This window comes from Cydia fagiglandana, chromosome Z (assembly GCF_963556715.1).
Source record: "Cydia fagiglandana chromosome Z, ilCydFagi1.1, whole genome shotgun sequence".
Lineage (NCBI taxonomy): Eukaryota > Metazoa > Arthropoda > Insecta > Lepidoptera > Tortricidae > Cydia > Cydia fagiglandana.
Genome location: NC_085959.1, coordinates 36,310,797 through 36,334,896, shown reverse-complemented (window position 1 = coordinate 36,334,896; position 24,100 = coordinate 36,310,797). Strand labels below are relative to the sequence as shown.

At 39.4% G+C, this 24,100-nt stretch overlaps 2 protein-coding genes across 4 annotated transcripts in view; both read right to left on the bottom strand.

The window, feature by feature from the left end:
• The window catches only part of LOC134678626 (PDZ domain-containing protein 8), a 55,942-nt gene extending 44,862 nt beyond the window's left edge, over window positions 1-11,080 (bottom strand). Inside the window, exon 1 of one of the 3 annotated variants that reach the window (XR_010100215.1) lies at window positions 10,537-11,075. The gene's annotated coding sequence lies outside the window, so the exon portion shown is untranslated. Of the gene's footprint in view, window positions 1-10,536 lie in introns of all 3 variants that reach the window. The other 2 variants (XM_063537266.1, XM_063537265.1) reach the window with 2 other exon arrangements.
• A 2,770-nt stretch (window positions 11,081-13,850) lies between these two features.
• LOC134679093 (phosphoglycerate kinase) lies at window positions 13,851-23,389 on the bottom strand. The gene is made up of 10 exons (XM_063537937.1): window positions 23,214-23,389; window positions 22,936-23,139; window positions 22,573-22,799; window positions 22,282-22,399; window positions 21,766-21,904; window positions 20,982-21,116; window positions 19,869-19,990; window positions 18,990-19,090; window positions 14,665-14,763; window positions 13,851-14,065 (listed from the first exon to the last, which is right to left on the bottom strand). The coding sequence occupies exons 1-10, from the start codon at window positions 23,273-23,275 to the stop codon at window positions 14,025-14,027; spliced, it is 1,248 nt and encodes a 415-aa protein (XP_063394007.1). The 5' UTR covers window positions 23,276-23,389; the 3' UTR covers window positions 13,851-14,024.
• Window positions 23,390-24,100: the final 711 nt, after the last annotated feature.

The window sequence follows — 24,100 nt, the reverse complement described above, 5'->3', positions numbered from 1 at the left end:
GTGCGTCTGTCTGTCTTTCTGTCTGTCCGACTGTCACAGCCCATTTTCTCCAAATCTACTGGGCCATCAATTAAGTTGAAATTTGGTAATGTAAGTTTGTGACCCAAAGACGGACATGTAACGTAAACAAATGAATTTTAAACGTGGGGGCCACCTCGGGGTAAATGAGAAAATTAAAAAATAAAGTTTTCAAACTACATCGCGTTACATATATGTATATCAAATGAAAGAGCTCATGAGAATCTCAAATATTTTTCTTTTGTAATTTTAAAATAAATAGTTAAGAAGTTATTTAAGAAAATAGCCAAGAAATGACCATTCCCCCACCCTCACTTTTCTCCGAAACTACTGGGTCTAATATTAAAAAGATAGACACAAAATACATCATACACATACTCACGTTTCACATAAAAAATACATTGTTAAAAATTGTGTTTCAACTAATGTATGAAACCCTTGAAACGCGAGTCCGACTCACACTTGGCCGGTTTTTTTCGATAAATATATTACCTCTATCTAACATAATACAACACCTGAATTATATTCAAATAATTTGTTTTACGCCATAACTTTATATTTTAAAAGTTGTTTCTGAAAAATACCTATTTTGTCGTCAAATAGGCCAGCCGATGTGAATACATACAGTTGGTTGGGCGCCTTGTTTCTAGAAGACTACCAAAAAATTAACAAAAACTAACACCCTACTACCTACTGAAAATTGCTTTGTAAAAAGCATGAAACTAGAAAAAAAAGCAAGAAAAAACCGGGCAAGTGCGCGTCGGACTCGCGCACGAAGGATTCCGTACCATAATGCAAAAAAAACAAACAAAAAGCAAAAACAAAAACGGTCACCCATCCAAGTACTGACCTCTCCCGACGTTGCTTAACTTTGATAAAAAAAAACCGGGCAAGTGCGAGTCGGACTCGCGCACGAAGGGTTCCGTACCATAATGCAAAAAAAAACAAAAAAAAGCAAAAAAAAAACGGTCACCCATCCAAGTACTGACCACTCCCGACGTTGCTTAACTTTGGTCAAAAATCACGTTTGTTGTATGGGAGCCCCATTTAAATCTTTATTTTATTCTGTTTTTAGTATTTGTTGTTATAGCGGCAACAGAAATACATCATCTGTGAAAATTTCAACTGTCTAGCTATCACGGTTCGTGAGATACAGCCTGGTGACAGACGGACGGACGGACGGACAGCGAAGTCTTAGTAATAGGGTCCCGTTTTACCCTTTGGGTACGGAACCCTAAAAAATCACGTTTGTTGTATGGGAGCCCCATTTAAATCTTTATTTTATTCTGTTTTTAGTATTTGTTGTTATAGCGGCAACAGAAATACATCATCTGTGAAAATTTCAACTGTCTAGCTATCACGGTTCGTGAGATACAGCCTGGTGACAGACGGACGGACGGACGGACGGACGGACGGACGGACAGCGAAGTCTTAGTAATAGGGTCCCGTTTTACCCTTTGGGTACGGAACCCTAAAAAGAACGTACCTATGGCCGTATCCTCAGGAATCTACTTATGCATTTATAAAAGCCATTCCGAAGGTGAAGTTTAATATCTGCATGAACCTATATTGCAAATTTACCTATTAAAAAAGCAATTTAGAAACGTCTTTGACACGCTGGCGTAATATTGCAGACTGATAGCAGTTTCAGCAAGAATTCTTGGTAGAAGTGTAGTAAAATGCCAAGTTTCTAATTAAACCAGACTGACACACGAACTTGGGGACTAAAGGTAAAACCTTATTATAAATATGTAATATAATTTCATTGGCATCTGATTGGGGTGTGATGTAGATACGCAACAAGCAACTGTACAGTAATAGCTATTTATCCAATAAGAAAGTAATGTTTTTGTTAAAAGATTATATGGTAGATATATACATATAACAATTAGAGGCTTGAGCGCAGCGAGAACTTTAGTCTCGTAAAACATAAATAAACATAAACTATGGCGTGATTGTATGGCAAACTATATCAACTAATAAAAGTAATAAAACATAATAACAAATGTTATGGATAGGTTGGTGTCATTAAAAAATAAATTATAACTCAGTTATAATTTGTGTAGTTGTGCGGGCCTCGCAATGCGCGCCTTCATCTCGTACTTGGCCGAATTTTTGACTCCTCTACACGACGGGTCAGCGCCGGCCACTCCAAGGGACGCAGCCATGCAGCGGTCGGCAACCTGCGGCCCGCGGGCCGTATGCGGCTCGTGAACCTGTCACTTGCGCCCCGAGTGCCGCTTTGGCTATTTTGTATGTAATAGTGACAAACGATCACGGCAAAAGGTACCTTATGGCCGCAATAATATTGGAGCGGCTTTAATAATAGCGTTTAAGCGCCGACCGTCATAGGGTACCTTTTTTCTTGGAACGTCACACATCGTTACTATTTCATATCTAGTGAATGTCTAATCCATTTCCCGAATCGCGCCGAATGTCTCATAAAGTCATAAATATTAACAAAGTACGGCCCGCGTCACCTCCGTTAACTACTAAGTATGTGGCCCTTGGTTGCTAAAAGGTTGCCGACGCTGGACTGTAGAGGAGCCATGAGAAACGCGGTCAAGTTATTGGCCTGCCCTGTTAACGGGTATCTTGAGTCTGCTTGCTCAGTGCTCTCTAGACCCTTACTTAAAGCGTAGTCAGATGATTCAAGTGCCTACGCCGTAGTCGTTGTCCACAGCCTATATCAAAATACAAATATTTTATTGATATCAAGAAGTTATAAGTCGAGTTGGGATAGTGGGTACATTCTGTACAATTATATCTTGTAAATTACGATTATAAAATCACAAATTGTATGGTTAATTAATTAAAATTATAATATTAATAATATTATGATATTTACAGTACATATGTTGCTACTTTACCGCACTAGTGCGATAATTAGTCTTATTCTTTCGGTCGTGTTACAATTTATCGCCACTCGTTGCGAATTTCCTACTTTTCGCACTTGTATCGTAAGTCGTAACGTACTATTATGTCATAATAGGTAGGTTAAAGTATTCTGTATAATCGTAGAACACTTCGCTCATGAGCCACATTTTAAATTTATACTTAAAGCCTACAATTTATCTCGGGTTCCTTCAACCCTTATCCATATTTTGCTAGGTATACCAATTCCAAGAGGTAAGTTCGGCAACTAAAGTTATACTACAACTAACTCCGAAATCCCGAACGAACATGGGCCGTTTCTTGTGTGTAGATCTACTGAATTGGGCAATATAAATTAAAACCTCTTTAATTGTATGAAAATTTATATATTTAGCTTCTTAGGGTTTCTTATGTTTCCATAATGTTAGTATAAAAACCGGACAAGTGCGAGTCGGACTCGCGCACGAAGGGTTCCGTACCATAATGCAAAAAAAAAAACAAAAAAAAGAAAAATAAAACGGTCACCCATCCAACAAAAAAAAATAAAACGGTCACACTCCCGACGTTGCTTAACTTTGGTCAAAAATCGGGCAAGTGCGAGTCGGACTCGCGCACGAAGGGTTCCGTACCATAATGCAAAAAAAAAAGAAAAAAAAAAGCAAAAAGAAAACGGTCACCCATCCATAAGTACTGACCCCTCCCGACGTTGCTTAACTTTGGTCAAAAATCACGTTTGTTGTATGGGAGCCCCATTTAAATCTTTATTTTATTCTGTTTTTAGTATTTGTTGTTATAGCGGCAACAGAAATACATCATCTGTGAAAATTTCAACTGTCTAGCTATCACGGTTCGTGAGATACAGCCTGGTGATAGACGGACGGACGGACGGACGGACGGACGGACAGCGAAGTCTTAGTAATAGGGTCCCGTTTTACCCTTTGGGTACGGAACCCTAAAAATCACGTTTGTTGTATGGGAGCCCCATATAAACTTTTATTTTATTCTGTTTTTAGTATTTATTTGTCGTTATAGCGGCAACAGAAATACATCATCTGTGAAAATTTCAACTGTCTAGCTATCACGGTTCGTGAGATACAGCCTGGTGACAGACGGACGGACGGACGGACGGACGGACGGACAGCGAAGTCTTAGTAATAGGGTCCCGTTTTACCCTTTGGGTACGGAACCCTAAAAACTTACGTTATGTGCGGGTAAGGACAAAGAAACACACGTTGACTGAAGTAACTAGCATGACAAATATACGAACATTTCCGAGAAAGTACGATGAAATAGCATAACTCGTTTCTGTGAAAATACGATGGTCAAAGATTATGCTTTATTACATTTGTATCAAACCGTGAGCAGAGTGCTGCATAAAGTTCGCGGTTTCTCAATAAGTCAATATTGGCTTAATCGAGTTAAAATATCAGGAATTCCAAGGAGAACCAAAGGATTTTAGTTATTAGATAATCATAGGTCAACATTGAAAGGATTAAAGCCTGACCAGATGATCGTAGTCAAGAGGGCGCTGTTACTCTCATGTAGGTATAGATAGGGTGACATTTCAGTATAGTATGAAAAAAAATGTTCCAGTGAAATTCTGCAACATGGCACGTGATCATTTATTCTGAATAAATTCATAAATTAATAAATATTATTACAAGGTTACGGCACACCAATAGAAGGGTTAAGATATAGACCGGTATGTATGTACTGTTCGTTGATCTTTACATAAAAATTTCCCTTTCTCCCTGGATAACACTGCCAAAAATATTTATATGCCATTTAGAGTCCAGATGGAATTAAGCCAAGCCATTACTCGAAAATAAACATTTGGTTGGTAGGTATATTTCACTTATTTCTAGTGTTGGTACTTGGTAGAAACCCGAGTCCTTTGAGTCTACTAAAATTTGAAGAACGAAACTCGTTTTTAATAATATTTTTAATATAAGTGTATTAAGCCCCGGGTCGAGTCATTTTTTAAGTTAAAAGCATGAACTTACGTATTTGTACAGCCGACGTCAAAGATATGTTTACGTTTTTTATCTTATTACATAGGAGTAAGGTGCATAAGTGTAAACATATCTTTGACGTCGACTGCACGAGTATAATATACATACGTACGTTGATCAGACACAGTAAGAAAGGAAGAGCTTTGCTCCTTCTGCCCTACCGACCTTCTGTACTTAAGTGCAGAATGTGTACAAACACAAGAGTTAGAAGCTACGAAAGAGCATGTAGTTAGACGATTTTACCTGACAAACGGTTTTTAATACTTTGACCTTTTTAATTAAAGAATAAATTTAACCTTTAATCTTTACCTCTATGAATAAATATAACATACATTAAATACATTTAAATTTGATTGCGGCAATTGATCGCGACGGGCGTTCAACTTTCAGATTAAATATATCCACTTAATTACAGTTGTATTTAGCTGTTAATTATTAATTTCACCTCTTTGAAGAAACATAAATCATAACATGTGTTTCTATACCGAATACAAAAGCGTCTAAAAAAAAACAAAAGTTGATTATTCAGGCAATTAATTAGTAAATAACAGAAAAAAGTAAGTACCTAATTACTTAGGTAATGTAATGGTGAAAGGAACGTTGGCTTGTAAAAACGTTTGTGAACTCGATGGTAGGTACTAAACCTAAATACCTATCAAACCATGAGCTGAGTGCTGCTTCTGGATAAAGTTCGCCGTTTCCCATTAAGCCAATAATGGCTTAACCGTGTTAAAATATCAGAAATTTCAAGGAGGATCAAAGGATTTTAGATATTTGATCATCCTGGTAATGGGTGGGTCAACATTGAAAGGATAAAAGCATTCAAGATAGTGCTGAGTATAAAATATTCTAACTTGAACTTTGAACGCTCATTTCTTAAGAGAATTAGTGAACGAGGCAAAAAATTTAAACATAAATCTTTGACGTCGACTGTATCTCAAAAAGATATGCTTTGTTCATTACCCGACATATGAATGAGATCACTTTATAACCGATGTGTTTATTTGGCATTATGAATGAGTCAGTAAAATCTTTTAAAAATACGGTATAGTACATATTAGGTATATAAATAAGATAAAGTACCTACATATATGCATCGCATTCCTCCAAATTGGCCACAAAATACAACTATTTTCAGAGCCGCCAGATGAAATGTTAAAGAAGAGGTTTCTATGCTGCAACGGGAAATGTTAACTCCCTACGTTTCTACATATCAAACAGCAATTCGGAATCTTAAAACACATAGCTAAAAGCTGATTTCACAATAACACAACTCAGTATGAGGTTGAAAAAGTAAACACTGCTATTCCTTGATTTGGAATGCGAAATACCACTTTATTGCAACAATATAGCGTCGCAGTTACATTGAATCTTGATATTTGCTTGGAAATATGTTATTGTGGAGTGCACGTTCGCGGAATGAAAGCAATTAGTCTAATCTAGTCGGTATAACGAGTGCCACTGTGACTTTTTAAAGGCTTTTATCTTCGGACCTTGCCCAGACGAACAGAAACCTAAAATAAATACATATGATAAATAAATAATGTCTAGTTATCCCTTCTTTACATTAGTTTTCAAATTAGTACGACGTTAGCCGCGACCAACGTTAGAGTCGTGCTTCCGCTTGGAGCGATATTTCGTGGCTGAGGCGCAATGGTCAGTCAGTCGCTACGCTGTGTATGTATTTCTAAGTTAAGATACATGTTACATACTCGTAATGACAGTTCCGACTGTATTCACCCACCCGGTACAACATTTGGTCGTGTGTTGTCGGCACTGATTGTATAAATTAATTCAGAACCGAAGATGGATAGATAGACAGTTCAATATTGTTTCTGACAGTCCCATTAGTCAGATAATAACCGTGCGAAATTGTATCATCCCAAACAATATCGAGTAATAGATAACCTGATATTTATGAAATAATTAGACAGGATGGATTTATGTATGAGCGTAAGCTTGGCAGGAAAACCCTGTTAAGTCCGAGATATGTAATGATTTTTTTAAGGTACATATATGTAAAGTTTTATATTGATATGCAAATTAAAAATGGCAGACATTTTAAAGGTAAATCGCCTTATAGGCATGTGACAAGAATGATATGAACGTAGAGGGAAGTAAGAGTAATAGGAACCATACTATATGATGGCCGTTGTTATCTACGCGACAGTGTCATAATGAAGGTAGTGTCCAGCAGTATCGATCGCCAGGTGTTAAAAAGTGACAGCTTCATAACGCTTGCAGAACTGGGTGAGAGACTATAAGTATGTATGTATAGGAAGGAAATGGGTCAAAATCCTTCGGTTTGGGACGATTTGGGAACATGGTGTCCACGGGAAAGACACATAACCTTAACTTATACTGAAAATGTTTCTGACCCAAGTATCTGATTACACAATGAGATAAAAAATATACAGACTATATAGAAGAGAAGTGAAGCGGACCCGGGTATGCCCTTAAACTACGTCCAGGACCCGGATATGTCCTTAAACCACGTCCAAGACCACCGGTGGACGGGCAGCAGCGTCCCTCAAATTCGGTGTACTCGACTGCGATCGCCAACCCGCCTGCCAAGCGTGGCGATTATGCAGTGGACGTCTTATGGCTGAGATGATGATAGAAGAGAAGAGCATTACCTACTGCGCTTACTCCAAATAAATGGGACAAGGCAAAGGCATGATGATGAAAGAACTGATGGCGATATGAAATAAAAAAGTATAATCTACTTAGGGTCACCAACCTGTATTTTGTTAAATAATGCTTATTAGTGAATAACTCATTTTCAATTATCTTTTCATTCACTCAATTTATATGCGTGGCCAGGAATGCAGAATAAGTAGCAATTGTAGCAAATAAATCAAAGCCGGAAATGTTGCCAATTTCTATTAGTTTTAGAAACATAAATAACATAATATTTAGCTCTACAATTTGCGTTTCAATGTATCTGCCACGCTCGAATTGTTTATATACGTACAGTTAGATTCATGTCTCTTTTTATAACGCTATTAGATAACTGTAGATATTTTTTGCCACGTTATCTTATCTGCTACTAATTATGCTGACTGTATACTTGCTGTCCATATCGATCTGGATTTTTTCTTTTGGAGATTACATACCTAGTTTTAAACGTCTTACTTAACTTTGTTAATTTCTCTTTACTGAACGCGTTTAAAGCTTACTTACTGGCTCTATATAAGTAAGCCAGTAAGTATCTTTAGCAAATATTTTTTCGTAAAATAAAGCAAATCACAGCTTAGATGCCAAAGAAGTTTACACAGAGATTTAAGTGTTTTGTAAAGTATTTTATATATTATTTAAGATACGGTTAGCTTTGAATTATGGCTGAAAACACAATGATTTATGTCCATGAAGGAAGAGAAACGGCAGACGTTCATATTTTTGGTAAGACTTATGGCGCGATTCGGGAAATGAATTAAAGATGCATTTAGATATGAAATAGTAAAGATATGTGACGTTCCACGGCAAAAGGTACCTTATGGCAGCTGGCGCTTACGCTATTATTAAAGCCGCTCCAATATTCAGCCGGGGCAACGGTATCTTTTGCCGTGGAACGTCACATATCTTTACTATTTCATATCTAGTGAATCTCTAATTTCCTGAATTGCGCCGTTAATAGGTAGTTATTTTAGTTTGTGCATGTCGGCGGCCGATCGTAAGATCAGGCATATTGTGAAATTCTTAGGCGTAATATCGTGAAACGTGAAAATCTTTGACTCGTTCCCTGAGAACATTACGATCTGCCTGATCTTACGATCGGCCGCCGACATGCATAATACCTATATCAACGAATAATAGTAAGTATATTATAATATAGGTAATATTAATCTCTTAAAACGGCCGTAGTTGCAGTTTTTCTTTTAACGTTTTTTTATGTTTGTTATAATATAATTATAACTCTATAAATAGTGCAGCTGTAATTTTAGGTTAGTGTTATCTAAAAGAGTTAGCAACGGTACGGTATATATCGTGAGATTATGGCGAAGGAGGGAAATGAACGGTTTGTGATTAATCAATCACTACGACGCGAATACCTATATGTGTACCTATACGCAACGAATGGCTAAAACAGTCCTTTAGACGCATAAAACCACAAACGCGAAATACCAATCCCAGGTTTTTTGGTATTTTGCGGACTTCTAAAAAATATTACGCAAAACGCCAACTACGCATAATACCACAAACGCGAAATACCAACCTGACGTGTTGTGGTGTTTGGCGATTTTATTTATTACGCAATATACCAAACACTTACAATACCACAAACGCGAAATACCAACTGGAACTTGTAAAATATATTTACAATCGAAGTATAATACCTTTCATCATCAACAACAACAGCCATTCGTTATCTAAAGAGGTTTCATTTTATAAGGACCTACTTGTTTATGAGTTCGTCGTCAATAATAACTTGGTGAATCTTCAGAGGAAGCACGATGAGAACGAACGGGAGAAGATGACGTCTGTGGCGGCTCCTGGGTCAAATCCACTGGTTTGCTTAAGATAAGAAACGTATCGCGTGCTGTGATTTGTAATGAGTCTTGTGCAGTAAAGTTTGTGAGTTGGACATCGTATTTCATTGCAGGCCCTCGCCATCCACGATTGAAGGTTCTAATGTGCTGCCGATAGTATGATACGCCCACAATTCCCGACAAAACGTTTCCAAAACGGCCGACTTATTTTGAAACTGTAGTCTACAGACGGCAAGGCGGACATGGTATTTCGCGTATCGTGTTAGTTGGCATTTCGCGTACTGTGATAGGTGGTATTCCGCATACATGGTATTTAGCGTGATTTGTGTTTTGCGTAATTTCATGTTGGCGTTATGCGTAGTTGGTGTTTTGCGTAGTTGGTGTTTCGCTTAAGTGGTTTTTTGCGTAGAGTTGGTGATTCGCGTTTGTGGTTTTATGCGTCTAAAGGAAAACAGTAGACGGTCATTCTCAAACAATATGTCTGCGGTCTGATTGCCGCGACACATACAAAATGTATGAAAAGAGTCGTGGCAATTATCGCAACCACAGACATATTCTCGGGGAATGACCCTAGAAACTACTAATAAGTTTATAATCCCTATTTTATCTACGAAAATGAGATGATAAATATAAGACGATCATCTATTTTTTCTTGTTATTCTGTACCGTCTGTCAGGATAATTGGAATTAAGTATATTTTAAAAGGTCTCACCGTCGGCTTGATAATTGAGAAAGTCGACATACGCATCTGGTTACAAAATCTTGGTATATAATTATTTAAAAATAACTAAATAAATATTTGTGTAAATTGTTAGTATTAGTCAATGGTAGGACATGTAGGTATAAGTACTTATTACCTTTGAACAGCACACGTTTAATAGGTGAGTACATAACATTCGCTAACGCATAAGCATTAATATATTTAATAAACAAATACAGAAAAAGGTCCTGCAACTGTAAGTATCCGCCAGGAACAGGAATCATCTGTTGCACAGAATAATAAACATAACATAAATAGATAATATATAAGAAATAATTAAAATGATAACTAAGCAAACCGAAACCAATTTATAAATGGCACTTCTTCCTGTAACTTAACTAATAAAATCATAGCACAGTATGCATAGTCTTTAACGACTCACCTTCTATAAGATTTGTCTACCTACCTAAAACAACAAAAACTACCATAGAGACGATTGATATTATACTAGACAACAATTGACGACAAACATTTAACTTTGTAATATTATAATGACTAGGTACTCGTATTTGCGGAATAAACCGTGTTGAGAGAAAGACGATAGCTACATTTTTGTGGGCAGGCCGGGCCCCGGCGCCACTCGCTAGCCTCACATTACTGACACTGGCTCTGAAACCGTCGCTGATAAAACACCTTGAATCCAGTGCGGGCATGCGCACCTCCAAGCCAACTGGTCCACCCGTATCATTGGTGAGGCCCAAAGCGGCCGGTGGACTGTCAATGCGTCCACACCGCACGATCAACCTGTCGATCGCCGAAACATACAACAATACAATTATAACTGATCCACTTTCACGACAAACAAAATTATACACGTTCAGTTGTTACACTAAAAATGATTATAGGGTGCGTAGTAATTTTGAAAATTGGCACTGAACGGTGAACGTTGCCAAGGACGCTTGCGCGTAGGGCCGATCGATAACCGCCATATTATCATTTTCTAACTGCGAAGGTATGCCCCGGCCACGTAGAAGCCATAGAACAAACTGGTTTCGCTCAAGTGTATAGAGTTCAAATTACAATGCAAATTGGGCATTTTAACCTGGGTACAGGTCGACAATAGAACTACATACTCGTAATTGTTTACTGGCAAATGTCAATCAAAGTTCATGTTTGTTTTATAGACTGGCTGTAAATGCCGTTTCTATTTGCCTTAAGTTGCCTTTTAGGTAAAAGGTAGAACTTTACGATTAATAGAGACTATCTATCTATAATACTATAATAATCTGACTAGCCTAGTTGGTAGTTAGGTACCCTGCCTGCGGGGCCCTGGCTTCCAATCCATTTAAAGGCATTTATTTGTGCGTTAATCCCGATTTATCTATACCGATACGATTTAAATGTACCTAAATATTATATAATTTACATAAATATACATCGCCGTCCAGTTATAACACACAGTCACAGTACGCCCATTAGGGCTTGTGACGCAAGCCTTATTGAGCTTACTAAATAGTAATAAGTTAGTACGTAGTTTGCACGGGTGCCATATTTTTAAAATTGTAGAGATTGCCTCTAGTAGGTAGGAGACACCCTGTATGGTTATAACGCGGAGTACGAGACAAGGGGGATGCATTGTCATACGGCGCGTTTCGGGAAATGAATTAGAGATTCACTAGATATGAAATAGTAAAAATATGTGACGTTCAACGCCAAATGGTACCTTATGGCGGCTGGCGCTTAAGCTATTATTAACACCGCTCCAATATTCAGCCGGGGCAATGGTACCTTTTTCCGTGGAACGTCACATATCTTTACTATTTCATATCTAGTGAATCTCTAATTCATTTCCCGAATCGCGCCGATAGTCTTTCCTAGAATCGCAAATTTCGGAGCCGAGTTTAATCGGGTTGCCCTATTATCGCCAAAAAATGTACTCTACCATAGAAAATGGATCAGTCAAAATGCCAAATCACCCAAACACACAAAACAAACAGCTAATTTTTTTACGCGGTTTCGGGGTTGGTCTCATAGTAAAAATTGCTAAGTATAATCCCAAAATCTCCCTGGCAACGGGAATGCAGTTATTTTTAGCTACTCCGTATTCTCATATATTAACCCCTTAAAATACGCCATGCCTACCAAAAAGCTCTATCATTGACCTCTTTGGCGGTCAAAAGGTTAAATAAGATAACTACGCCGGCGCTAGGTATAGATATTTTTAGCGTAGCTGACGTAGACAAATGAAATTGATATTTACCGAACTTAAGCCTCATTCCGCCCTTACCAATTACTCCCTTTCATTCGTGGAAATGTGCGGTCACAGAGGTCTCACCCAATGGTCAGTCCCATGTAATAATACTCCGCCAGTAAAAAAGCCGTTTTAGATTTAATATGTTGATATGACATTAATATTACTCTCCACCTTGTGCTGCAACTGTCACCTTGCGCCGATTTATATAATACACATAACACATAACTACAAGCGAGGTATAGTCAGCAGCAGAAGTTGCTAAGCGGGCGAGGTGTTCAAAATTACCTTGACACGCTCTTATTGTCTTAATAATAAAGTCGCGTCTAGATCATTTAGAACAAGTCGCCCGCTTCGCAAACTTCTGCCGCTGACTGTACAATATAAAAGCAACTAAAGTGATTTAGAGATCAAATTAACAGCAGGAAATAGTAAATTGACAGCATTAAAACATGTGGTTTCTACAATTCTTCGAAATAATCGTAATAATGTAAAGAAGGTGGAGTATATCTCCTGCAATGCACTTTTCTAATTCAGCAGGATAAAATTATTTAAAGAATGCATTAGTGCTGCGGCGAAGCTTGTCGTAGTCCAGATTCGGGATTTCGCTCACCTGGTCCCGCGCACCCCCGCATTTTTGGCATCATCGGTTGAATGCAATAATTGCTCTAAACTCGGTCTAGAGGATTCCTAGTCTATGCCCAGGCTGACTACGTTTATTTGTATCCGCAGTCGGCAAAACGTCCCCTTTTGTCGCTTACCATAAGGAGGAGATTTGCTTGTACCTTTGTAAAAATATCTGACGTAAGAAAATATCTGGATCTGAACTGAGATTCTGTTCTACTTTACCATTGTAATATGTAATTCTATTTTTGTTTTGACATTCACAATTTGGTACCTATTGTTAAATTCTAAATTTTATCTTTGTATAGCCTTGACATTGTTTATTAATTTTTAGTTTATGTAACCTTGATAGTCGATTATTTAAGTTTTGAATCACATAATTTTATTATTTTACGCTTTTGTAAATACTGCCTGTTTTTACAATATGCAGACTGAATGCACGGATTTCTTTTATTGTGGAACACCTCCATGGTATAATAATATACTCCGCCTGGTACTCTCTTCCCGTCTTTTCTAGGTCACCTGACTGACACAAGCCTACGTCATCATGCGACAGCGCTATATGATAATATGCGATAGCGCTATATATAACGGCCATGTTATTGTGACGTAGGCTTGTGTCACTCTGGGAAGAGAAGACCTGTTTTATTAGACTATGGAACACCTCATAACTATGTTCGATGCAAATAAATGTAATAAATCTTTGGGGCACCTGTGTCAAAGCGTCTTTATGGCAAGCGACTAAGACTTACATTTTATCGTGATAATAATCATAAATATAAGTTACATGCAATTTTAATCTGTTTACATAGTTTTATTTCACGAGTCTACTATTAAGTATTTAATTCTACTCGTGTGGGGCATAATATTAAAAATAATAATAATTTGTAGTGGAACTTTATTACTCAAAGTAACATATTATGCTATACAAACATGGCCTGCTATCACTTTTACATAACATACAATCAACAACTACTATAAACATACATATATAATTTCGAAGAGATTACATTACAATAGAACATTACTTAAATAATAAATAATTGAAAACAATTTTATGCGTCGGAGAGAGCGGCTACGCCCGGCAGTACTTTACCTGTAATCATGGAATGAATAAGTTAACTACACAATACACGACAGTTCTACATAATAGTCTACACTGACCGCTGGCATACATGAAGCGGATGATTTAAATGGACAAATATACATGTACACGGTGGATATCACAAATGGATCAACAACGTTCCTGTGATACTATACATAAACGGTTTTAGGAGCGGCATAAGAATTTACAGATTTAAAAAAGGTACTGTGACGGAGACAAAAACGAGGTCTTAACATACAATTTTTTTTTTCAGAAAAAATGTATGGACATATTACGATAAGACCATTGGAAAAAAAGATATTTCTAAGCAGTTATCTCATTTTGCAAAGTCACCCCGCTTACCCCCCCCCCCCCCCCGCCCGCGCTCCTTATACCGCGCCGCAGCGTCTACTTCCCGCTTTCTTCTCTGAGCAAGCAGGTCCTCATCTAACTTATTAGGGCCACAAAACGTGGGCACCAAACGTGCACGCTCGATACTGACACCGACTGCCATACATTTGTTAAACCATAAAGTTACGTGGCCTAGCCGTTCCACTTCCTTTAGATCAGTGGGACCTCCCTCACTTGGTTATATGGATTTGCCAACTCACCCTCAAGCAACTCCAGCGAAGCACCGCCGCCAGTAGACACGTGGGAGACTTTGTCCTCGGTTCCCCACTTGGCGCAGCAGGTCGCCGTGTCACCTCCACCTTTGAACAAAACAGTTTTATTTATAACAAAAACATGTCAATAATGATAAATACACTTTCACATTTGATTTGGAGCTTTTAGGAACTCTCTTATTTTGGATTACGTACTAAGTGTAACACCGCAAAATGCTGCGAGTGGTACGAGTATATTATATTAGTATTTCAATGTAGCACTTATCCAATTATTAACAAGCTCAGCGTGTCATCATCAAGTTGTTATACCATAAAAAAATCGATTCGTAGGTCAGTTCACTTACAATAATTTACCATTACATATGCTACTCGTACTTATTTAAGTACCTTACAAGATTTCTTTAAAAGAGGGCCCAGTTATCAGGTTCGAAATTACTTTTACACATCAGCATTTTTGCGAAACGTTCATTTCCACCCCTAATTACCTGGCTCTTACCAAAGGCTACGTTTAATCTTCAGATACCTGTTGGACGGGAAATGAGCGCGTATTTTTCTGACTCGCCGAGAATTTCCACTAATTGAGTTGTGAAAGACAGTTTTAATTTAAATTCCAACTAGTTTTTACCGCCGGTGGAACGGAGATGGTAGGTAGGTATATGTGTACTCTTTCTTTGCATGTTTGTGTAAACGAATATCAGCAATTATCTCCAAAACGGATCAAATGGTTTAGTCGCGGTTTTCTGTAAAGTATTTATGATATATCAGTAGGCTAAGCACGGGAGCGCCGCGACAGTATCGAACACGAAATGTAACCGCCCGGCTAATCTATATCATTTGGCCGATCTGTACCTGAGATTAAATGATGTCCAAAATATGGGATGTTATAAAATTATTGAAGATACAACTAACTGCTTCTGTGTCAACATCAACTTCTTCGTAGTTATTTAATTCTACATTTTGTGGTCGGGGAGGTTTTTACGACCGCTTCCAATAGTCAGTTAAAATAAAACATCGCCTAACGTGACCGACGTTTATTACATGCTGGGGTAAGGTCCCAGAAGTTACTTACCAGTATTTATGTGTCCCTAAACCCATATAAAATGCAAAAATAGAACTTGGTAACAAGTAACTCCTCAACTCACAGCGCTACAAAATGTTAACTTTTAACTACATACTCTACGAGTAGTTTATAGGGGTTTTTGATTTCCCATACATTTTCCATGAAATCGCGTGACAGGATATCGTGTCGGTAGGTAACTTTTTTCGATAACGTGGTGAGAGGTTTAAAAGTTCTATTCGGTGATGATACCCGTACTTCACAACACATTCTATGCGCAATTACTACACCTATTTAATGTTTGTCATTGTTGCCACTTTGACTTTAATAGTAAATCGTCAGAACGATAGTATAATAAGTATACTTAAGTATACTTAATACACGCCCTGTTGATATTACTGTGGGACCAGGTCGATCTGTGTAGAATTGTTCTATAATATTCACATTTATTCAATATCAATATCATTAGTATTTCAGGTCTGGAGATTCGAGGAAATAAATAACATCAATCACATATGTGTCATAAACGTTACCCTGTAGACACGGCGCGAATATTTGGGCTTTTAAGTTATGAAAACTTTGAAGAAAATGAATGATGAACGATCGAAATCGTACTAATAAATAATACCTATATTGCTTTGATATAGTCATGTGTGAGGCCTGTCTCCAGAGGGCCTACCGCGTTCGTTAACCACTTCGTTCGTTCGTTAGTTCGTCTGTTTGCCTATATCGCTTGAATAACATCACTCTTGTCTCTATCACTCTTGTCATAGAGACACGGTAACGAAACATCGATAATCGATTTTCAGAGGCTAGCATTAGCATAGGCAGAGGGATTTTTGGACGATTTTTGGTAGTAGTGCTCAATGTCAGGATTACGGCGTAAAATCACGATGTGTGGAAAAAATCACTTCAGCTTCCTCTTAACTCGCCTGACAAGCTAATAACATAAAATGAACTTCGGAAGAGGAGGGCGATGCCATGCCTCTATAACGAAGTTACGAACTAATGTAATATTGGACGCGACGTGATCGGAATTTAAAATTTCCTGCGAATCGGTAAATAATAAATAATATAAGCCCGCAGGGCAGCTTGTGGCGAGCTGTTGGGGAGTAACGACCCCACGGACCCGAGTGCTCCCGAGAGTCGGTCAGGGTCTCCGTCTCCGGCGTGTCTTCGTCGGTCGGAGTGGACCCCAAGGGGACCCGCAGGACTCTCAGCTCTGGCTTGCCTTCATTGGCCGTCCAGAGAGGAGTCGCTAGAGCTATATGCTCCAGGGGTGGAAGTGAAAGATGCATAAGACGCGAGTTGGCACAGTGGCTGTTAACAGTCACTGGGTAGAAAGCGGCGCACACCTCTCGACACCCCTGAGCCGCTCACACCGATGTTGCTCCTGGTCGTCTTCGCGACGGCAGTTTCAGGGGCCCATCTAGTCAGCTGCGAGTCACCGCCTGCCTCGATGACGGTGTTAACATTGTTATGGCAGGTGTCCGGACCTCTTTTACAATAGCCCAGTCTCATTGTCCACCCAAACATCAATCCATAGACCGGAATACTGTTCACTTTTTCTACAATAGTCCCAATGCCTGCTGCGACCGGTTCATGGGTGTCTATTGTTGCGCCTGTGAACGGGTTCCAGCAGGCGTTCTACATGACATTAAAACTCTCCAAGGGGCCTCTACGTGTTGGATCTATATCCCCACGCAAGCCTATCAAAAGACCGGGATTTATAGGCCCGTGAAATCTAAAAGGAGACACAAAATAATAATATAATAATAATAATTCAGCCTATATACGTCCCACTGCTGGGCACAGGCCTCCTCTCGAGCGCGAGAGGGCGTGGGCTATAGTCCCCACGCTAGCCCAATGCGGATTGGGGACTTCACATAACACCTTTTTGAATTTCTTCGCAGATGTATGCAGGTTTCCTCACGATGTTTTCCTTCACCGAAAAGCGAGTGGTAAATATCAAATGATATTTCGTACATAAGTTCCGAAAAACTCATTGGTACGAGCCGGGGTTTGAACCTCCTCCGGATTGCAAGTCGCATGCTCTTACCGCTAGGCCACCAGCGCTCGGAATCGGTAAATATTATGGCAAAATTATCGAATCAGATCAGAAATATTATGTGGACGAAATATTGTTGATGAGAGTCAAATAAGAACCCGACATTTAAAATAAATGAAATGAAAATAATTTATTTGACAATATATATTAAATACTCATTTGACATTAGTTTTGTAACTTGTAACTCTAATTATTTTAATAAATCGAAAAATTATTAAATCGTTTCAGTTTTTTTGCGCGTGATCCAGAATTGTCAATCATCAATACGACACCCTATAGTTATTTTTTAAACGGCCGCCCGTATCTCTCTAGCAAGGACCGATTGACTCAAATCAATTACTCAAATACACAAAAAAGAAATACAACACCATATAGTGGATACGTGTATAATATGTATCTATTCTATGGCGGTACTTACCAATGATGGTGGTGGTACCATTGAGGGTGGCGTTTACCACGCCGTCCATGATGGCTTTGGTGCCCACCCTATACTGGATACGTGTGTATCTATTGTATGGCGGTACTTACCAATGATGGTGGTGGTACCATTGAGGGTGGCGTTTACCACACCGTCCATGATGGCTTTGGTGCCCACCCTATACTGGATACGTGTGTATCTATTATATGGCGGTACTTACCAATGATGGTGGTGGTACCATTGAGGGTGGCGTTTACCACGCCGTCCATGATGGCTTTGGTGCCCACCCTATACTGGATACGTGTGTATCTATTATATGGCGGTACTTACCAATGATGGTGGTGGTACCATTGAGGGTGGCGTTTACCACACCGTCCACGATGGCTTTGGTGCCCACCCTATACTGGATACGTGTGTATCTATTATATGGCGGTACTTACCAATGATGGTGGTGGTACCATTGAGGGTGGCGTTTACCACACCGTCCATGATGGATTTGGTGCCCACCCTATACTGGATACGTGTGTATCTATTATATGGCGGTACTTACCAATGATGGTGATGGTACCATTGAGGGTGGCGTTTACCACGCCGTCCATGATGGATTTGGTGCCCACCCTATACTGGATACATGTGTATCTATTGTATGGCGGTACTTACCAATGATGGTGATGGTACCATTGAGGGTGGCGTTTACCACGCCGTCCATGATGGATTTGGTGCCCACCCTATACTGGATACGTGTGTATCTATTGTATGGCGGTACTTACCAATGATGGTGGTGGTACCATTGAGGGTGGCGTTTACCACACCGTCCATTATGGCTTTGGTGCCGCCGGCGAACTTCTCGAACTCGAACACGCCCGCGGGCCTGCCAACAAGGGTCCAAATTCATTATCATTATCATTGCAAATATGGCGAGCAGCCGGCCTAGCCAAGATTACAATCGCTATTGCTTCGACAACGAAAAGCATTATGTCTCTATCACTCTTCCATATTAGCGCGACAGTGACAGTTGCGTTTCAATCGCTACGGAGCGTAAGCGATTGGCATCTTGGCTACGCGGTCAGTACCCTCAAGGGTTTATACAACGACTAGTCTGTTTTCTGCGACGTTGACCAGATGGTCGCCTCATCGTCAGGCGAACCGTAAGCTAGTTTGCCAACGAAGTAGTATAAATTCTAACCCTCTTATTAAAAAACGCGCTACAAACCTCAATTAGCTAATAATCGGTATTTTTTGTCTGTCATTTTGACTTATGTATTTGTGAGAAAGGGATAAAACATAATTTAACTAAATCAGGCCCGTAAAGTTTTATGAATAAGGAGCTAAAACTCATAGTCTAAAGCTTCGTAAGCACTATTGCGTAGTAAAGTTACCGATCTGTGAGTACCACATAATATCCCAACAAGTACGTAAATAATAAAGATTAAAAATCGCCATACAAAGTCGCATTTAGTCGCGAGTATAATATGCTACGTAATGCCGTATAGTGCAAATATGTGACGTTATCAACCAAAAGGTACCACATTGCCGATAAAGTTGATTTCAAATTGAAGCTATATAGGAATAGCGTCTTTATGGCAACCGACAGTAAGTGTAAGTACCCCTTTTGTTGAGAATGGCACATATTCATATACACAACTCACCCGTTCCACACAATGACCTTGGCCCTAGCGATGGGCCCAGCGAACAGCTCCCGGGACTGCGGGCCCACGTCCAGGCCCATCCAGCCGTCGGGAATACCTGATTCTACCGTGGCTGTACCAACCTAAGGATAAAACAACAGGTTATGGCTCCTCTACACGATGGGCCAACGACGGCCACTCCAAGGGACGCAGGAATTCAGTAGAATGAGATAGCAATATCCTAGCCTTGGAGTGGCCGGCGTTGGCTCATCGTGTACAGGAGCCATTAAATCAGGAGCAACATGCATATGCCGAGTTATGCAACACTTTATTGCACTCAACTGCATGAACGCGACGCGCGAACTCGCATGCAATTTTGGTTACATAGCGGATTGTTAGTTATGCCCAATTTACCGATCAAAACCCGCAATGTAATGAAACTCGCATGCAAGTTCTTGCAACGTCTAAATGAGCCCTATAGAGGCGTGGCTCACTCCGCGATTTCGTCGCTTTGCTACAGGTATCTAAAGGTACATCCGTTCCACACCAATTTTGGCGGCTAGCCATAAGGGCCCCCCCACATCTGGCGTCTTTCGAGCGTCGGCGTCTACAATTCTATGGCCGCTGCTCGACGCAACGTCGACGCAACTGCGCAGCGACGTCATTTTCCATAGCGCTGACCAGACGCCGACAGACGCCGACGCTCGAAAGACGCCAGATGTGGGGGGGGGCCTAAGCCGCGCGTGGCGCTGTCGCCACCTAGCGGACATATCTGTCTTGATCGTAACAGACGCGCTTTGTTAGAGAGTGAGTCTTCTGTACCTAGTACTATTATTTATTCTGTGCCTATAGAGTATACCCTTCTTCATACCCCGGCCTGCGAGCCAAATCCGGCCCGCGACGCGTTCCAATCCGGCCCGCCGACACCCAAAGCGCGTGCCCACTGTTTGACCCGCGGGAGCCAGGCTTCAGGGGTTCAGCATTCTTTGAGAGTGGAACTGTTCCTAACAGCAACAAACAGACACCCTCCCCCGGCGCAAAAACAGACGGTGGCCCGCGCGAAAGTTTCTGAGGGGCAATATGGCCCTCAGGTAAAAAAGTTTGGAGAACCCTGCCTATAGAGCAATCACACACCTGGGCATTTTCGTCGAATTTGTCAGCAGAAATGAAGTCGACCGGCAGATGCACTTGCACGTTGTTCTTGGCGGCCTTCTCTAAGAGCTTGGCCACAATTTTCGCACCCTCAGCGTCATACAGGGAATTTCCGATCTAAAAACAGTTTAGCATGAGGTGAAAATTGCATAACGTTGAAGCAAAACTTTAAAAAACCAACAGCAACACACTACCTACTAAAGAAATACTGCACGCGAATGTAAAGTCGTGGCCAAAATTGCAAACTTGAATCTATTTCAATTAAAAATTAAGTAATGAGTATGTAACTTATAGATCAATGTGATCTTGCTCTACTATTTATTTAGATTGAGGCATAATTATTTATGAATGTAATTGACATAAAAGCCAACAAACTAGGAACATTATTGTTGTAATTAGCGTGTGTGTGAGAGTTCATAAAAGTTCTAGATAAAATACAGTAAAGACAAAGATTAGATAACTACCATCTTCGACTCTCTCAACTGACCAGAGGGGCACCTGCTAGGCCTTATTTTATTACAAGAACGGCTTCCAGAATACTATATTTAATTATGACTTATAAATACTGTGCTTGGCATCAAAGCAAGTGCTAAGATGATTATTGATTAATGTGTGGGCCATACTGAAAGTTTCTGGATTCTGATATATGAGACAACTTATTTTTTCTTAGTAGATTTCTTGGCAGCTACTAATGCAAATCATGGTAGCATAAGAACCTTAAAAACTACAAGATTTTATTTATTTATACACCAGTGTGCATACTTACAGTCATACCCTTGCTTTCCTTGAGGAAAGTGTAAGCCATGCCCCCACCAATGATCATCTCATTGACTTTGTCCAGCAGGTTCTCAATGAGCTGGATCTTGTCAGCGACTTTAGCTCCACCAAGGATAGCGAGGAAAGGCCTTAATTGAAAATCCTATCATTAGTACTTATGGATAAAACAGAGTCAATTGGCTAAAGTAAGGATATAAGTCCTGACATAAAGGACCCCAGACCTAAACTATATTCAAATTTAAAGTACTAATACTTTGTTATCTAGTACAAAATCAGTTGAAACTCTGAAAGGGACTCTGCAACAGTGGTAGCACCTTTAGAGACTTTTGTTCAGGACTCTGAAATCTATAACATATCAAAATGTTAAGATATTTAACTAAAACCACATTTTCCATACTTTAAGTCCGAGGTCCTTTTTACACCATATTAAAAATAGGTGTTTTACATACCATAACATCAATAATTAAAACATGAAAATATGATTAGTGCAAAATTGACGGATTACCTCTCTGGGTTGTCAAGAGCTTTAGCAAAGTATTGCAGTTCCTTCTTTAGGAGGAATCCGGAGGCGCGCTGTTCAAAACCTTCACCCATCATAGAGCTGTGAGCTCGGTGAGCAGTTCCTGTCATAGATAATGAGCAAATAAATTTATTGGAAAATCGACAGAAGAACATTCTATGTAGATCACAACTACCAAATTTTACTTTACATAACTTATTGTAATTTAATTAAAAATCAAGTAGGTATTTTTGAAATTCTGAAATGTTCTATAGCTCTCAGATTTTTAGCACTCACCAAATGCATCATTGACATAGACATCACCCAGCTTCCTCAAGCTAGCCCGGAACGCTTTGACCTTCTCAGGGTCAGCCTTAGCCTTCGCCCCACTAGCGTCCAGACCCTTGCCCTCCTCCTCAATGTGGAACCGGAGATTTTCTAGCAAGATAACAGACCCTGGTGCTGGGTCAGCACATACATTCTCCACCTCAGGTCCCACACAGTCCGGGAGGAATGTGATTTCCCTATGGCACAACAAATGTTAATAACGAATTATGTAAAAGGGGATAGAATAAATAAATAAATGAATAAAATTATACAATCTAAGATAACAGTTGATACTCAGGAGAGATTACTTTTATTTCAATAAGGAATGTCTACCTGTTTAAGAGCTTTTTAAGCTCTTCTGCTACCGGTTTCAGTGTGTATTTGAGGTTGGCCTGTCCATCCGGTCGACCCAAGTGTGACATAAGAACCACGGACTTGGAGCCCTTCTCGAGAGCATATTTGACGGTATCTAAGGCAGCCACAATGCGCTGATTATTGGTGATTATACCCTCCTTTAGCGGCACGTTGAAATCAACCCTGAAATTTCAATTTTATTGAGTACTTTTCAAGTAACTAGCCGGATTAGAATACATAAAGGAAATTGATAATACCTGATCAAAACTCGCTTCCCTGCCAAATCGAGAGCATCAATACTAAGTTTCTTTAACGACATGATGTATGTGTACTGTTTTATAGCGGGATACTATAAAAAATAATTAACTATTTCACTTTTCGGTGCCTTCCACTAACAAATTTTAACCTTCAATAATGTCAAAGAGGTCAAATCTGTCAAATCTTTTTTTTTATTATTAAAGCGTTTTTCCCTATTCAACTCATTGTGAATGTGCTACTCGTGCTACTTCGCTTGCTTAAAAAGATAGGGTACATACTCACTAGGGAAAAAAAGCATGGAGCTTAAATAATAGCTTTTACTTCTATAAATCAAACTGACACTAAATTAAGAGTTAAAATATAATAATTATGCTATGTTTTACCAAATCACCCTGCATTTGAACCAATCCTGTAGCCTACAAAAAACAAGGATTTGTGTGCATTAATATAAATTTCCAATAGGGGATATTACTGCAATGTTCTGCCGCCAGAGTGCAGCACTACCGACTCAGTAAATTCATAGAACTTATACATACAGTGCCTTTACATGGCCTTTACCATCCAGCAAAAATGAGGAGGCAAACTTGGCCTACTGGTAAACGCGAAACTCTAAATTTAGTTATCTGCCTCTTTATCACTCGAATATGTAAGAGTGATAGAGAAATTAGATAACGAAATTTCGATTTTCTTGTTTCGCGGTAGGCCATGTGTCAATGTGGTTTGTTTACTGTATGTGCCACAAAGGTGTCACCTACGCAGAGCTTTGCCTAATATTTCCTATTCATAAATGATTTCTAATCTATTCTATTCTATGACCGTTCTTCATAATGTACTTACTAAAATTCGCACTATACTCCTTTACAAGAATACAAAGTATCCCCTTCAA

Excerpts from the sequence above, each read along its gene's own strand:
- LOC134679093 (XM_063537937.1), bottom strand. The coding sequence starts at position 23,275 with ATGTCGTTAAAGAAACTTAGTATTGATGCTCTCGATTTGGCAGGGAAG. Across the intron at positions 22,800-22,935 it reads CTTAAAAAGCTCTTAAACAG|GGAAATCACATTCCTCCCGG; the intron begins GTAGACATTCCT and ends GTTGTGCCATAG. Across the intron at positions 22,400-22,572 it reads CTATGTCAATGATGCATTTG|GAACTGCTCACCGAGCTCAC; the intron begins GTGAGTGCTAAA and ends TATCTATGACAG.